This window comes from Gigantopelta aegis, unplaced genomic scaffold, assembly GCF_016097555.1.
Source record: "Gigantopelta aegis isolate Gae_Host unplaced genomic scaffold, Gae_host_genome ctg3767_pilon_pilon, whole genome shotgun sequence".
NCBI lineage: Eukaryota > Metazoa > Mollusca > Gastropoda > Neomphalida > Peltospiridae > Gigantopelta > Gigantopelta aegis.
The window spans coordinates 9,219-23,911 of NW_024533501.1; the positions used below are offsets into that span (position 1 = coordinate 9,219).

The 14,693-nt window shown below is 33.1% G+C and overlaps 1 protein-coding gene across 1 annotated transcript; it reads left to right on the top strand.

The window, feature by feature from the left end:
- The first annotated feature begins 3,754 nt into the window (after nt 1-3,754).
- Nucleotides 3,755-13,502, top strand: LOC121392411 (fibropellin-1-like). The gene is made up of 4 exons (XM_041523636.1): nt 3,755-3,760; nt 4,445-4,574; nt 10,270-10,440; nt 12,544-13,502. The coding sequence occupies exons 1-4, from the start codon at nt 3,755-3,757 to the stop codon at nt 13,500-13,502; spliced, it is 1,266 nt and encodes a 421-aa protein (XP_041379570.1).
- Nucleotides 13,503-14,693: the final 1,191 nt, after the last annotated feature.

A 14,693-nucleotide genomic window follows, 5' to 3' on the forward strand; every position in this document is an offset into this window, starting at 1 on the left:
CTGGAAGTCTTATGAAATGCTCTAACTCTTTTAACACCCACTTACTTTTTGCTAGCCAAGTTTATAGTGTTACTTGGCTAACCTTAGTTCATTGGAACTTAATTTAAAATTGCCATGTAAGAGCTGTTAGCTTTGTTAGATGATAGCCAAGTTTGGGTGTGTCAGTATGAGGGGGTCGATATTGTTTGTGTTTAAAGAGACATCTAAAGACTTAAATCCTTCATAGTAATTGATAAGTGTGTCATGGATACTTTCACTTATAATTTGTTGACTGTTATCAAAATGGGATTTATTTATCCACTTAACTGTATGCATCAGATGACCTTACAAATAAGATAGGCTATATTTCACACAAGGGTTTAAATATATAGACAGTCTTATTGAGTGTCGCTTAGAGTCATTTACCTTTTAACAACAAACCATTCTTATCATACATCTTTGTATTCTTTAATAGATCAGTATTTATGTCAGTGGAAAATTTTATCTCGCCATGTGTGGTTTTATACCTTATAAATGTAATATCAAAATCATACATATACTCCATACAAGAGATTTCAGAAAACGATACGATTGTTATAAGAAACTTCAAAAAAAATGAGGAAGAAAGAAGCATTCACATCAATTAGTGGATTAACTCCTGTTGAAGAAGCAACTACAGAGAAACATCAAACAGTATGATAGCACTTGTTAATGTCATATATAGTTTTGTACACACACCCCAATACAAAAAAATATAATGCATATATATAGGAGGGGTTAGTACGTGGGTAGGCATTTGGATGGTATCACCGATAAATCCCATTTGTGATTGAATGAGTTTTGGTTATCAAACAGTCACCCAACCTAAACAATACTGTCTGGCTAATTTTTCACTCATCACATACTATAAAAGGTTTTTGAAAAGGTGCTGGTTATGTAAAGCACATACATGTACATGTACATGATATTGGTCTGTATATATCATGTACATGTACATATCATGTATACATACATGGTAATGTGTATTATAACCTTGTACTTTCTTAAAAATAGATTTTTCAAAAGACTTGCAACGATGGAGAAAGAGTTTAGAACAAGCGTTGGAAAGTCTCGATACCTGGATCAAGTATTATAAATCAGAACTGGGTATTACTGGTTGTCACCTGTACCTAATTTGGACACTGGTATGTACTAGTTATCATTATAATGTCTAATAAACTGTCTAACTGTATTTCTAAATAAGGCAATGACATATCATTAAGATAATGGAGATTAATTATATAGGTACATACTAATACTGTAGATAGGAACACTTTGTTGCTATGGAAACAGAGTCAAACATAACTAATTTAAAAGTTATCACATGAAGTATATCATGTAACAAAAAAGTTATTGTTATACCATTATTTTTATATATTAAAAGTTTACTGTTTAGTAGTGTCAATATATTGACTTTTTGTTCCACTATTTATCGCACTTACAATCACTTATCTAGTCTATTATGTGTTTCTTATCTAATTGAATTACTTTGCTATCTAATGGAATTTATTTATTTATTCCATAGCTAATGGAAATCCAGAAGATCTTTACAAGAATACATTAACTATTGGAACAGTTTATTTAATCGATTTGCTGATGAAGCTGTTCCCTCTCAATGTCCAGATAAATAAACTAACCCACACTTGTTTTCTTTTTTTTAATTCCTTTGTTTCTCAATTTAATGACTTGTTATTTTGGCTGATGAACAATTTTCTTAATAACTTTAACAATTAATAATTACTAATCAATTTATAATGAAAAACACACCTCTCAAAACAATGACTATAAAACACTCCTCCAGATTACCTTGTGTTATATTTACTATTTTCATACAATTGGCTGTTGCTAGGTAAGTTAACTACTTCAATAGTTAGTGTGGTGTACAATCAGTTTAATTATATTTTTATAATGTAGTAAAAGATGATGAACTTTGTTGTGACTTCTATCTTTGTACTTATGTTGTCCTCTCTTCTTGCTGATAAATCCAAACATTGCTGTTAGAAGCACAGTGTCAAGCACCGACCATCTCTGATGTTATTACCTTTAATATTATAAAAAGATGGTTATGTTAATATTGTTAATGTAACCCTTTGAAGTACATGAGTTCTACATTCATTGTCTTGCAGCTAGCAACTGAGTGAGAGAACGATGGAAGTTTTTCAAACTGTCACTGTTGTGTTTAACTGCTTCTGACAAACCTGGAGAGAATCAAACAGCATATCTTGATCTTTATTGTCTACAGTTTGAGGGATGGAAACTGCAGCCATTTGATGAAGCATTTCACTTACATTTAGTACTCTTGGAAGATCTGCAAATAACACAAAAACAAATTGTTCATTCTGTCAAGGATTTGAAGCTCCGACTGTAGGCGTGCCTATAGCAGGTGATCCGATCCATCACTGCATAGGTAAGGTGATCTCAAAGGTTTTGAAATACATATATTATTGAAAATACTGCTCAACTTCAAAGGGAGCTAAATAACAATAATTAATATTGTGCATCATGCTTGAAACTTTACAATATTTAGTTACCATAGTAATCCTATCTACTCTGTGACGGGGGGGGGGGGGGGGTTTAACTGTCTGTAACCATGTAATCATCCACACTAAAGTCCTGGCAAACAAAATTATTCAAGATAGTTTGCCAAACAAAAAATACTCAAATAGTTGGTCAATAATACAATTAGTTGTCTAGCAACCAAGTAAACTACATGCTTCTCATATCATAACCATGCTTGTGTGCTTTGAAGTTTCGTATCTGAGGTTAGAGAGTACAAGCAGTGCTTACATAGATATGTGAGTTGTATTATTGTGTTGTATTGTATTTCTGTGGTATAACATTGTCTAAATAGAAGTAGTTGTTACTTTTAAAAATTTATTTTAATTTCCATATTAATACAAGTATAAACCAAACTAGTTTGGTTTGTAATATCTGATTAATGTTGTATAATTGTAATTAGCTTGTTTAAGGTTTCATAAGGCTTCTTGTGCATGTGTCTAATAACCTTGAACTTGGTTACTTGAAGATTAGATATACACTTGATTAGGGTTAAAATAAACACTATTTGCTTGAAAAGTTATAATAAAATATTTAGTGCTCCAATATAATAAAGCAACTAACAACCAAATATTTTTTCAATATGACTTATTGATATATTCTGAAGAATATTTGGTTAACACAATGTACATTTACATAACATTATTAAACAAAATATGGCTCACATAATTAATACATAGCATTTAACTTTGCTAGAATGTCCAGATAAATGCATTAAAGAAGACGCTAATTCATTAGTGCATTGGAAACTATTTTGATAGTACAGACTGCTGCAGTTTCTATGACAACAACCAATGCACAGAACAGTGTGGAGTAAACAAAGAGCCTAAGCAGTAACTATGACTGTCAGTGCGTACCTTATTGGATAGGAGATCAATGTTGACAGTTAGTTCAAATCTTTATAACTCTTAACTTATGTCTTTTTTTTCTCACCTATATAGAATGTAATCTTACCTGTGTCAATGGATTTTCAATAATACTAACTGTAGCTATTGTATTTGTGATAATGGATTTAGTGGAACGTTCTGTGAAAGTAACATTGATGATTGCTTACAACATAATTGTCAAAATGGTGTTTGTATTGATGGTATTGATGGCTATACATGTAAATGTTCCATAGGATACACTGGAAAATATTGTCAATTGATATCAATGATTGTGATCCTAATCCTTGTCAAAAATGGCGGTAAATGTGGTCGATGGAGGGTAAACAGTTTACAGCGTATTTGCTCTAATGGATATACTGGAACTCATTGTACGATAAACATTTGATGATTGTGATCCTAATCCTTGTCAAAATGGCAGTAAATGTGGTCGATGGAGTAAACAGTTACAGCTGTATTTGCTCTAAAGGATATACTGGAACTCATTGTACGGTAAACATTGATGATTGTGATCCTAATCCTTGTCAAAATGGTGGCACTTGTGTTGATGGTGTCAACTCTTACATCTGTATTTGTAGTGGGTCTTGGTCAAATTCAGATTGTAGCCAGTGCTTGCTACCAAACTGTCATGACATGTTCTAGTGATATTGGTAATGTAATGCATGTGATGAATGGATATGTTCTTAACAACATTGGAACTTGTGGTAAGTCCAATTAAAGAGACAAAGAATTTTAAGTTTAATTCCATCATTAGAAGGCAGCTGTATAGGTGCGTGTGATGGTAAGGTTAGTTAGTTATTTTAAAATGGAATATTTTTTATTATTTTATTGAAGCGGGATTTCAGTTCAACATGTGTCTATTTTATTGTCAATTGACTCAATGGAGACAGAGAACAATTGATTGTGGAGTGTCTTTACCTAAATAAAGCCGCAGGCATGGATATAATAATACTATAATTGTGATTAGTTTTTTTAATAATTAATAGGATCTCAGTCTGTCTGATGAAGCTCAATGGAGGGCAGCTCTAACTGAGCGAAAGAAATTGCAAGCTATTTGGATGAAACAGTTAAAGGGAAATTATCCACCAAGTCGTGAACAGACTGGTACTACAAAAAGTAAACATTAGTCAGAGTTTAAATTTAATTATTATTGACTTTAATTATTATGTGAAGATAATTCAAATGAATTTCTAATTATTCTGTGATCTTTCTTTTTATTACTTTAATTACACAGGTCTTATACGTCAATGGAAAAAAGATGTTAAAAATGCACTCAAAGATCATCCCATAGCATGGCAGAATTATGTTAAAAAACTTGAGTCATCATTTCATTTCAAGATTTTAGTAATTTGTATAATAAATTAAGTTAAGTATAAAGAACACTAGTTTCTCTATTAACTGACTATTTCTTTGTTGTAGAAGAGAATACATCTGCCACATTTCAGAGTTACATCTACAAATGGTCTAAAGATTTTTCGTCATTTGATGATAACTTTGGGGATCAATGTCAATAATATAATTAATATTTGTTTTTAATAATTAATATAATTTTATGGTTATAATCAATATTAAATTTTAATTGTTAAGTGAATTCATTGGTTGTTTTCAGAGGGCGTATCTCGAATAGGTGGGCGTAGAGAGCAAGATGGAACTGTGGATTTCCTTTTTATTTTTTTACTTTCCATTACTTGTGATTGCTCAGAGTAACTGTCCTCTACCTACAGTAGCTGATATGAAGATGAATTGAAAGATCTGCTTCTTGATGCAGACTCAGAGGGAGACCATATGATCCTACTGTATCATCACATCAGTATACTTGTCTTGCTCAAGGATCAACTAAAGATACTTATCGTAGGTGTCTATTATAGCTACATTTACTCCTAACACTGGCAGATCTCAACAAACAGAACACTTTCAGTTACAGTGTTCAATGGTATGTGGGAGCAAGCATTGTAGATGGTTTTGATACTCCCTCAAATCCAATGCTAAGAACTGATTGTTTTAATTGTATATCCAATGTTCCTGGTATTGATTCTAATCATTGTTAGCGTAAGTTAATAGTAACATATTCAAATAGATTGTAAATATTCCTTTAATTAGCTTGTAATTCTGCTTGTAACTATTGGATCAAGAAGATGTACTCATCAATAATCCAGTAGTCTGTTGTCCTTATTTGGTCTTAATAATATGTGTACTACATCATGGTCCAACTAACTAGCATTGCTAATGTTGATACTAACTTTACATGTGGTAAGTAAACTAGTATATATCTAATACATTGATCCTATACTCTATATAGTCTGTAACTATACCTGTGGTCCTGGTGAAGTTGCTAACGCTACATGTAATGGATGTGATCTTACAGATATCTGTCCTACACAGATATGCCTTGTCAAAATGGAGGATCGTATGTGTGTATTATTATGGAGACCCATTGCTCCTGATAATTACAACATGTAATTGTAGTGGTACTGGGGTATACTGGAGATGGAATTGTTCAGTAAATGTGAAAACGATTGTAACCCTAATCCATGTGATAATAATGGCACTTGTGTTCGAGCTGGTATAGCTGGTTACTGGAGCAAACTGTTTCTGTAAAATTCCATAACCAACCTAATCGCATGGATATACTGTGTGTTAGATGGAGTTCATCCCAAAATTGTTCCAACTGGATATACTGGGAGAAAATTGTTCAGTACGAATATCAACGACTGTATGACCCCTAACCCTAATCCTGTGTGATAATAATGGTACAACTTGTGTCGATGGTATAGGAGCAGAACAAAGCTTCAGTTACACACTGTATCTGTTCCCATGGATATACTGGAGAAAATTGTGTTCAGTAAAAATCAACGACTGTAACCCTAATCCATGTGATAATAATGGGACTTGTGTTGATGGTATAGCTGTTACAACTGTATCTGTTCCAATGGATATACTGGAGAAGATTGTTCAATAGATATCAATGAATGTGATCCTATCCTTGTGAAAATGGTGCCACTTGTGTTGAGGAGTGGCTAGTTATACCTGTAAACTGCTCTATTGGATATGCTGGTAAAAATTGTAATATTTGTGATAATGGATATCATCTCAGTAATGCTACAATTTGTGGTAGTTATAATGTAGACATTTTTGAAAATAATTTTTTTATTGTAGAAAAAAGATGATTACGTTCAACTCATTGCCCTGGTACAGGTATATCAAATACTCACTTGTCACATGAAAATATTATTTTTTCTTTTATAGACTATCAATCCAGTATGTGTAAGTTTTATTATCAGTTAGAAAGTTGGAGACAGCAAGCAACAACATGTGGTCTGTCCCTACCTGAGATAGTGCCCAGGTAAGTATAAAAAGAAGGCAGATACAAATGGAGTGGATTATAACTTTAGGACCCACTTTGTCTAAAGAAGAACAGTGGGAGAGCTGCATTGATTGAACAAGAAAAGTTTAGAGTTATTTGGTTAGAGGAAGCAAAACAACGTGGTCTTACATTTCCTTCAGACACACAGGCACCGATATTTGATAGTAAGTTTAATAATATATAGTGGTATTATTATCTTTGTTATAAAGGTATTATAGATGAGTGGTATAATAATAATCACAAAATGTTATCAATGATCAGACAGTTTGGCAGCAACATGCTAAAATATGAAAAATCCACACCATCAATAACTGTAGGAAATTTTAGTAATATCAATAGAAACAGGTATATTCATCTGTTCATTGTCCCATCCATCCATTTTGTCCAATCACCCATTCCAACCATCTGTCCATTCATTTATCCTTTCCATCCATTTATTCATCTATATTTCATTCATCCTTTTGCTACAGATCCTACTCAAGATGACCTTATATCTACTTTTAATGATTATATTGATAAATGGTTTAGTGACTTATCAACATATGATACTGAATTTGGAGACACCTGTCAATAAAATGCAATGCTACACAAACACACACAATATATATGAACACATATTAGAACATCAGATGATACTAATAATAAATTTTTTAAATATAACACATTAATAAAATTCATATTTTGAAATAAAATTCATCATTGTGACAATAAGGGGCGGTGCATTTGCAGTTGGACACTTTTATATAATAAGCTTATTTGTAGTCAAGGGATCTATATATAAAGTGAGAGTCAATTAAAATTATATATATTCCATAGTAATATATAGTAATTAAATGCTACAAGCTAAATTTAATTTTACATTTAAGATGTCTTCTCTTTCTTATTCTTGTCCAGGCCAAGATGACCAGCACTACAATGTCAATCTGTTTTTTCATGTTGCTATTACTAACATATTCTCTATTACTTGTGACTGCTCAAAGTAACTGTCCTCTACCTACAGTAGCTAATATAGAGAAGAGTTGAATGATCTACTTCTTAATGCAGACGCAGGAGGGAGACCATATAATCCTACAGTATCATCATATCAGTATACTTGTCTTGCTCAAGGATCAACTAGAGATACTTATCGTAGAGTATCTATTATAGCTACATTTACTCCTAAGAGTGGACAACCTTCACAAACAGAACACTTCAAGTTAGAGTGTTCAAGTGGTACATGGAGTGCAGTAACTAATGATGGTTTTTGGTACTCCTCCCTCAAATCCAATGGAAAGAATTGACTGTTTTAATTGTGTATCCTGATAATCTTGGTGGTGATTCTAATCATTGTTTAGGTAAGTTAATAATACATATTTCAAATACATTGTAAATATTCCTTTTAATTAATATGTAATTCTGCTTGTAACTATGGATCAAGAAGATGTCTATCAAATAATCCTCTAGTCTGCATGTGTCCATTCTTTGGTCTTGATAATATGTGTACTACATCATGTCCAACTAACTATGCTGCCAGTGCTGATACTAACTTTACATGTGGTAAGTAAACTAGTATATAATCTAATATATTGATCCTATATTATATAGTCTGTAACTATACCTGTGGTCCTGGTGAAGTTGATAACGCTACATGTAATGGATGTGATCTGATTGATATCTGCCAACGAGATATGCCTTGTTCAAAATGGAGGATCATGTATATTATTATCTGCCCCTGACAATTACACATGTAATTGTAGTGGTACTGGATATATTGGAGAAAATTGTAAACGTCCTCTACCTAACGTAGATGATATAGAGAGAGAGTTGAATGTACTGCTTGTTAATGAAGTCAGGAGGTTAGGACCATATGATATCATGGATATACAGTATACTTGTCTTGCTAAACGCATCAACTAAAAGATAACCCTAATAGAGTATCTATTATAGCTACATTTACTCCTAACAATGGGCAATCTTCACAAACACAAACACTTTCAGTTAGAGTGTCCAAGTGGTACATGGAGTGCAGTAACTAATGATCTTTGGTACTTCTAACCCTCAAATCCAATGCTAAGAAGAGGACTGTCTTGATTGTGTACCTGAAAATCTTGGTGGTGATTCTGGAACCATTGTTCAGGTGAAGTAATTATCATTATTATAATTGTAGATATTATGGGACTTATATTATAAATAGAGTGTAGTGCAAACTGTAGGAAATGGGACAAGGAAAGTTGTGTATATCTGCTACAGATTGATTCACCATCCTAAACCAAGTGTCCTGAACCATCACTGCAGCAGATCCAATATCTATTTAAGATCATCCTGATCTAATCCAGTATATATTACTGAGATTCATTTCACGTGTTTAGCTGTGAGAGGAATACTAATTATATGATTAAGCATCACTTGTGTTGACGATATAACACACAATGTCTACCAATGAAAGTGTACGATTTGAACTCAAGTGTAAGAGCAAATCTAATAAAATGAACATGGAGCGATCATCAATGCTCAGATGAACACCAATTATTCATTGTTCAATCTAAAGACCAGATCTGTTACAATTGTTTTGAGTGCGTTTTCTCCAGTATCTCCACGTCCCTCATAAAGATGCAAAAAAGGACATCGACACTGTAGCTCACTGGTAAAGGTAAGTATGAGAGCATTAGTCACAATGTCATGTGATATTCACGTCAACATTGTTAACAATCTGATAAAGTATTGTTTGACAATTTGTAACATACTTAGTTGTGTTGTTTATTACAAGAACTGACTCAGTGGAAACATATCTACAAAATTTTTTGTCAAAGTGTCTTTACACTACAAGTTGTTTTGTAAATAGAGTGTCATGAAAATTGTTATGGTTGGGGAGGTGGTTATTGCAAGAGTCCAAGTCCCGGTAGTTGCTGTCCTTACTTTGATGCTGCAGGAAATGTTCTCAAATATGTCCACATAATTACTAACTGTGATGGTGAATGTATGAACTATTGGACTGGATCTAATTGTTCCGGTAAAGTGGCATATAATACATTTCATTGTTATTGCTATTATCTTTTATTAGAATGTTCTATCACTTGTTACAATGGGAGGAACACCTAACATCACTAACTGTTCATCTTGTATTTGTCCTCCTGAGTTTACATCAACTTTTTGTGAAGATGAGATTGACAAATGTCAATTACAAATGTCAAAATAATGGGACATGTATCATAGAACATAATGGCAATTACTCCTGTAATTGTACCAAAGGATTTATAGGACCCTTGTGTGAAGGAAGATATTGATGAATGTGATAAGAACCCTTGTGAAAATGGAGGGATCTTGTACAAGTGTTGAAGAAGTTGTTTGTATTTGTCCACCTGGGTTTACAGGACCTTACTGTAATGAGTGTAATGAATTATTGGACTGGATCTAATTGTTCAGGTAAAGTAATATAATAATACATTCATTTATTACTATCTTTTATAGAATGTTCCATCACTTGTTACAATGGAGGGAGACCTAATTTGAATAACTGTTCATCTTGTATTTGTCCTCCTGGGTTTACAGGATCTAACTGTGAGATATCTGATAGAGAGGATTGCTCAGATAAGTGTTTGAATGGCGGCACATGTGTTAATATCTCAGGAAACTATACTTGTATGTGTAGTCCAGGATATATTGGTCCTAATTGTAGTAAAGTTGATCCTTGCGAGTCATCTCCTTGTCTCAATGGGGGTAAATGTAAGATTGACAGTAATGATCGATTTGTTTGTGAATGTATTGATGGTTGGAGTGGTGATATTTGTCAGCATTGTGATGATAGTGATTTCAGTGATTGTATTCCATCTAAACATATCTCCATTGCAAGAAGAGAGTAAGACAGGAGTAGTTGTTGGTAAGTTGCACAACTACAATTCTATCAGTTATTTGATTTATACCTTTATAGCTATTGTATTTAGTGTTCTTGGACTTGTTGCTATAAGCAACATTAATATCAGCATTGTTTCTCCTTTACAAGAGATACCAGAGACACAAAGATGCAGTCAAAAATTGCTAATATCAATGAAGATATTTGGGATGGGTAAGTATTCTCATATGTACTGTGTTTTATAAGTTAATTTTCCAGAGCTACTGTTATGACCAATCCAGTTCTATATGAATCCTGAAGTATTGAATGAATCAGTCACTATTACCTCAGGGGATACTCCTCTTATTGCTAATGATAATGAAGTAATAAGTAATGAAGAAGCACCTGAAGAGTACAATAATTAAATATTGTTATTGTATTTTATCAAATATTGTAAATTTACAAAATGTAATAATTACTATCAATCAATACTTATTTTCAATTAACTTGTTTACAACAGTTTTCTAAAAATTATGTTTTGTTATTTGGGTGGGCTCATGAATACAATTTATTTTCAAAACTGGGTGTATCCCCAAAACCAACAAAGATATTTGTTTTCACTGTTATAGTAGTAGCATAGTATTGCGATTGTTGATCAGCTACAAGTTATAAGTAAGTGTTGTTATTAAATAACTATTGTATATTGTTCAATTTAATTTTACATTTAAGATGTCTTCTCTTTCTTATTCTTTCCCAGGCCAAGATGACCAGCACTACAATGGTCAATCTGTTTTTTCATGTTGCTATTACTAACATATTCTTTATTACTTGTGACTGCTCAAAGATAACTGTTCCTCTACCTATAGTAGATGATATAGAGAGAGAGTTGAATTCCTCTACTTCTTAATGGAGACGCAGGAGGGGGGACCATATAATCCTACTGTATCATCATATCAGTATACTTGTCTTGCTCAAGCATCAACTAGAGATAGATATCGTAGAGTATCTATTATAGCTACATTTACTCCTAAGACTGGACAATCTTCACAAACAAACACTTTCAGTTAGAGTGTTCAAGTGGTACATGGAGTGCAGTAACTAATGATGGTTTTGGTACTCCTCCCTCAAATCCAATGCTAAGAAGAGACTGTCTTACTTGTGTACCTTGGTGGTGATTCTAACCATTGTTCATGTGAAGTATTATATTATTATATTGTAGATAGTATTATATTTAAATAGAGTGTAGTTCAACTGTAGGACTATGGGACAGGAAGTTGTGTATCAAATGTCTACAGAGTTTGTTGTCCTTACTTTGGTCTTGATAATATGTGTACTACATCATGTCCAACTAACTACATGCTGCTAATGTTGATACTAACTATACATGTGGTAAGTAAACTAGTATATATCTAATACATTGATCCTATACTATATAGTCTGTAACTATACCTGTGGTCTTGGTGAAGTTGTTAATGCTACATGTAATGGATGTAATCTGAATGATATCTGTCTACGAGATACGCCTTGTCAAAATGGAGGATCATGTACATTTATTATCTGCCCCTGATAATTACACATGTGATTGTGTGGTACTGGATATACTGGAGAAAATTGTTCAATAAATATCAACGACTGTAACCCTAATCCATGTGATAATAATGGGACTTGTGTTGATGGTATAGCTGGTTACAACTGTATCTGTTCCAATGGATATACAGGAGAAAATTGTTCAGTAAATATCAATGACTGTAACCCTAATCCATGTGATAATAATGGCACTTGTTGTGATGGTATAGCTGGTTACAACTGTATCTGTTCCAATGGATATACAGGAGAAAATTGTTCAGTAAATATCAACGACTGTAACCCTAATCCATGTGATAATAATGGCACTTGTGTTGATGGTATAGCAGGTTACAACTGTATCTGTTCCAATGGATATACTGGAGAAAATTGTTCAGTAAACATCAACGACTGTAACCCTAATCCATGTGATAATAACGGCACTTGTGTCGATGGTATAGCTGGTTACAACTGTATCTGTTCCAATGGATATACAGGAGAAAATTGTTCAGTAAACATCAACGACTGTAACCCTAATCCATGTGATAATAATGGCACTTGTGTTGATGGTATAGCTGGTTACAACTGTATCTGTTCCAATGGATATACAGGAGAAAATTGTTCAGTAAACATCAACGACTGTAACCCTAATCCATGTGATAATAATGGGACTTGTGTTGATGGTATAGCTGGTTACAACTGTATCTGTTCCAATGGATATACTGGAGAAAATTGTTCAGTAAACATCAACGACTGTAACCCTAATCCATGTGATAATAATGGCACTTGTGTCGATGGTATAGCTGGTTACAACTGTATCTGTTCCAATGGATATACTGGAGAAAATTGTTCTGTAAATATCAACGACTGTAACCCTAATCCATGTGATAATAATGGCACTTGTGTTGATGGTATAGCTGGTTACAACTGTATCTGTTCCAATGGATATACTGGAGAAAATTGTTCTGTAAATATCAATGACTGTAACCCTAATCCATGTGATAATAATGGGACTTGTGTTGATGGTATAGCTGGTTACAACTGTATCTGTTCCAATGGATATACTGGAGAAAATTGTTCCTTAAATATCAATGACTGTAGCCCTAATCCATGTGATAATAATGGGACTTGTATTGATGGTATAGCTGGTTACAACTGTATCTGTTCCAATGGATATACTGGAGAAAATTGTTCCTTAAATATCAATGACTGTAACCCTAATCCATGTGATAATAATGGGACTTGTGTTGATGGTATAGCTGGTTACAACTGTATCTGTTCCAATGGATATACTGAGAAAATTGTTTAGTAAATATCAACGACTGTAACCCTAATCCATGTGATAAATGGGACTTGTTTGGAAAGGCCTGGATCATATGTTTGTGAATGTGTTAAAACCATGGACTGGGACTAATTGTACTCTGTGTGAAGATAGATATGGTTTTGAGAGGAGACCAATGTGGTAAGATGTTTGTCCATCCATCTAATCCCATCCTCCATTCATCTATTCATCCATCTATCTATTCCCTTATCCATCCATCCATCCATTCAGTACCCTGTAGTGATAACGTGTCTATTATGTTCTGTTAATGCTGAGTGTGTACACAATGGTGATAGAGGTTTATAGTCTTGGAGATAATGGACAATGTATTTCAAATAATTTACCAGCATCATTATTAATTTGTAAGTCTATTTCATCTGATAACATCACTCCTATGATTTTAGTATAATAATTAGGGATCATTATTGGGTTGTGTCTTGGGTGGACTGATAGTATTGCTGTTTGTATTTGGTATTGTAATGACCTCAGTACGCTTGTCTAGTAAAAAGAAGAGACTAGTGCTCATAACAAGCTAATCGTGATGTATTTAAGGCAGAAAAGTAAGTGAGCTATAATAATAATTTAATTATTATTTATTTATTACAGGAGCAATGTGTCAACTAATCCATTATATTGTTAGTAATGATGATCTTGATAAAGCTCTACTTGAGGCCACTCATTAACTAATATATTACAATGTACATTATATTATATTATAATTATTATATAATATTGGTTTATTTAATATAATAATAATTATTATTATTATGAATATAATAATATAATAATAATAATGACGTCAATGACGTCATCGGGTTTGCAACGCGAACTAGTCCGGAAGTGGTCAGTCAAAAAGGGAAGAACGACGCTCGATATTTACAGAGAAAGGGAAAACTGACTTACCTTTATCGATAGAGAGAACTGTGGACAACTAAACTGAGACAGTTGAGTAGCGCACAAGATCAGTGTAAGTTCATTATAATACGTATAATATATATAGTTGATGTATTGGTAATTTTCACAGTCAGATATGACTACCATATTGTGGATTGGTACTTTAGTGCTGTTTCTTATCTACTCACCAATTAATGGTGATAGGACAGGTCATCATGTCCTCTACCTACAGTAGATGATATAGAGAGTGATTTGATTCCATTACTTATTGATGCAGATGGAGCA

Coding starts and splice junctions, on each gene's coding strand:
- LOC121392411 (XM_041523636.1), top strand. Junction 4,575..10,269: donor ACAGACTGGTACTACAAAAA/GTAAACATTAGT, acceptor TATCTTTTATAG/AATGTTCCATCACTTGTTAC. Junction 10,441..12,543: donor TATCTCAGGAAACTATACTT/GTATGTGTAGTC, acceptor ATGGTATAGCAG/GTTACAACTGTATCTGTTCC.